Here is a 2,699-nt window from a genome sequence, read left to right as displayed (position 1 = left end):
GCAGCCGTCATTGTTGTTTGGCGGGTCCGGGCTGGGGATTCGAACCCGCCACCTTAGGTGTACGTGGCTGGCGCCTTAGCCCGTTGAGCTATAGGCGCCGAGCCCAGTCACTCATTTATTAAGCTTCAGGGTCAGCAAACAGCTTTTAAAATCAAACACTATTCCCAACTCAAGGAAGACAAAAATTTTTCAAAAGCCCCAATTTATTAGAATAAGAAACAAGGAAGCATCGTGAAGCAGCACTGGCTGCAGGCAGAAGGACATACTATAGAAACTAGAGTTTTTTCATCCTTCCCACTTTGAGTTTGTCTCAAAAACATTTCTTAATTTTAAAATCATTTCAAAGCCAAGATAAACTACTTTATTTTAAAAACATTTCAAAGCCAAGATAAACTACTTTTGTATTATCCACCACTTTATTACACTTATGCTTCCTATTAATGGACACCTAAGGTTCTAAGAAATGTCATAAGATGTTTTTGTTACAGAAGACACTTTCTATGTAACTCAGACAGCAAGGATACAGCAAAGGGCTTTGGCCAGGGATCCTGCCAGCAGAGTTTCTGTATGTTGACCCTTTATGTCACCTGCAAATATTAAAAAGAAAATATTAAAAAGATAATTTTTAAGAACTTGCTTGAACTAAAATCATTTAGCATTTCCTTGAACTAAGTATGCTTAGAACCAAAGGATTCTGCACGAGTGGAATCAAAATATGACATTTTGAAACCGGAGGTTTAAAAACATACCAATTTGTTCTCAGTCATGCTTCAATAAGCAACTTGTTCACCTTTTCTCAATTTAAAATATCCTGGTGTCTGTTCATGGGCTGGGGGTTAGGGGAATGGGGAATGAATATGGCGTTTTAGTTTCGAAAAACAAGAAAGTTCTGAAGAAGGAAGGTAGTAATGGTTGCACGAAGTGAGCGATCTCAACAACAGCTAACTGTATACCTAGAAATGGCTAAAATGGTAAATTTTGTTATCTATATTTTATCACAACAAAAACACTAATTAAAATATCCTGCGATTTGGGGCTGGATGCGCTGGTGCACTCCTGTAATCCTAGCACTGTGGGAGCTGAGATGGGTGGATTGCTTGAGCTCAGGAGTTTAAGACCAGCCTGAGCAAGAGTGAGGCCCTATCACTACTAAAAACAGAAAAATTAGCCAGGTGTGGTGGCTCAGGCCTATAGTCCCAGCTACTCTGGAAGCTGAGGGAAGCGGATCCCTTGAGCCCAAGAGTGTGAGGCTGGCATAAGCTATGACATGGCACTCTACCCAGGGTGACAGTAAGACTGTGTCTAAACAAAAATTCCTGTTATTTGGGAAGATTCAAATTTATGAATGATCATACATAATTGTACAAAATGCCATGAATAAACATAGGGCACCTGGACAGGATTCCTGCCTCCCGTGTCCCACTACCCTTGTGCTGGTCACTCCCAAAGCATGGCCAGTGAAAAGAGGACAGAGAAACTCTTCCCTCTGGCTATGGGAAGCCAGGAGGGAGGATGCTACTAGTTTGCTGTCTTGGGTAAAAAAGGTTCCCTAAGAAATCAAAATCCTAATCCTGGAATTCAAGAGGGTGAGGAATCTAGATTAATCCTCTACTGGCAGCTGGTCCAGGACAACTGGTACCCCATGGGTGAGGTCACATCAGGAAAGGTCTTCAACACCATGAAAGTTGTTTTTTTTGTTTGTTTTGCACTTTTTGGCCAGGGTTAGGTTTGAACCTGCCACCTCGGCATATGAGGCTGGCGCCCTAATCCTTTGAACCACAGGCGCTGCCCAACACTATGAAAGTTGAGACTTTTACCTGGAGGCCAGTGGTTCTTAAAGCAAGATTCTAGAACCAGCTATAGGAGCAAGGTTTTAACAAGCCTTCCAGGTGATTTTTAAAAGCTTTATTGAGGTATAATTTACTGACCATAAAGTTTATTCCTTTTGGATATGCAATTCATTTATTTTTAGTAAATTTATAGTTGTGCAACCATCACCACAGTCCAATTTTGGAACAGCTTCCATTACTTCAACAGGTCACCTAGGCTGGTGTACCCATGTCATTCGCCTGTCTCTCCCTAGCTCTGGGCACTAACTACTTTCTGTCTCCATAGAGCTGCCTTTTCCCTCCAGGTGATTCTAAGCAGACTAAGATTTGAAAACCACCACCCACTGGCAACAGGGAGCCAGCAGAGGCCTGGAAGCTGGGGAAATGGCAATTTCAACTTAAAGACTTAACCTGGGAGACAAAATCAGAAGACCAGTTAAAGGAAGCATTACAATCATCAAGGCAAAAGCCTATAAGGTGAATGTGCCCTACAGGGAGCACTTGGCAATGTCTGAAGGTATATTTGTTTATCACAACTAGGGGATGATATGGCATCTAGTAGTGGGTGGAGGCCAGGGATGCTGTTAAGTAATTTACAATGCACAGGACGGTCCCCACAGCAGAGAATTGTCTAGCCCAATTTAGATAGAAGTGGTCAGGCTATCTAAAGCTAAATTACTGGGATTTCATATCAGATTAGATATCAGAGTTGAGAAGAAAAGAGTCAAAAATAGAAGCTTTTAATTTGGAAAACTAGGTGGATGAGGTTGACAGAAATAGGGAATGGAATGGCAGTATAATAGAAGGCAAAGATAATAAATTTAAAAAAGGCTCGGCTCCTGTGGCTCAAGCAGCTAAGGTGCCAGCCAC

The 2,699-nt window shown here is 41.9% G+C and overlaps 1 protein-coding gene across 2 annotated transcripts in view; it reads right to left on the bottom strand.

Moving 5' to 3' along the window:
* The window catches only part of GTF2H3 (general transcription factor IIH subunit 3), a 28,595-nt gene that overhangs the window by 8,896 nt on the left and 17,000 nt on the right, over positions 1-2,699 (bottom strand). For both annotated transcript variants that reach the window (XM_003796029.3, XM_023516837.1), the window contains exon 5: positions 525-587. In XM_003796029.3, coding sequence (XP_003796077.1) covers positions 525-587 — 63 coding nt within the window. The remainder of the gene's footprint in view (positions 1-524; positions 588-2,699) is intronic.

Source organism: Otolemur garnettii, unplaced genomic scaffold (genome assembly GCF_000181295.1).
Source record: "Otolemur garnettii isolate 467f Iridium unplaced genomic scaffold, OtoGar3 scaffold00099, whole genome shotgun sequence".
Taxonomy (NCBI): Eukaryota; Metazoa; Chordata; class Mammalia; order Primates; family Galagidae; genus Otolemur; species Otolemur garnettii.
This window is presented reverse-complemented; position numbering and strand designations above follow the sequence as displayed.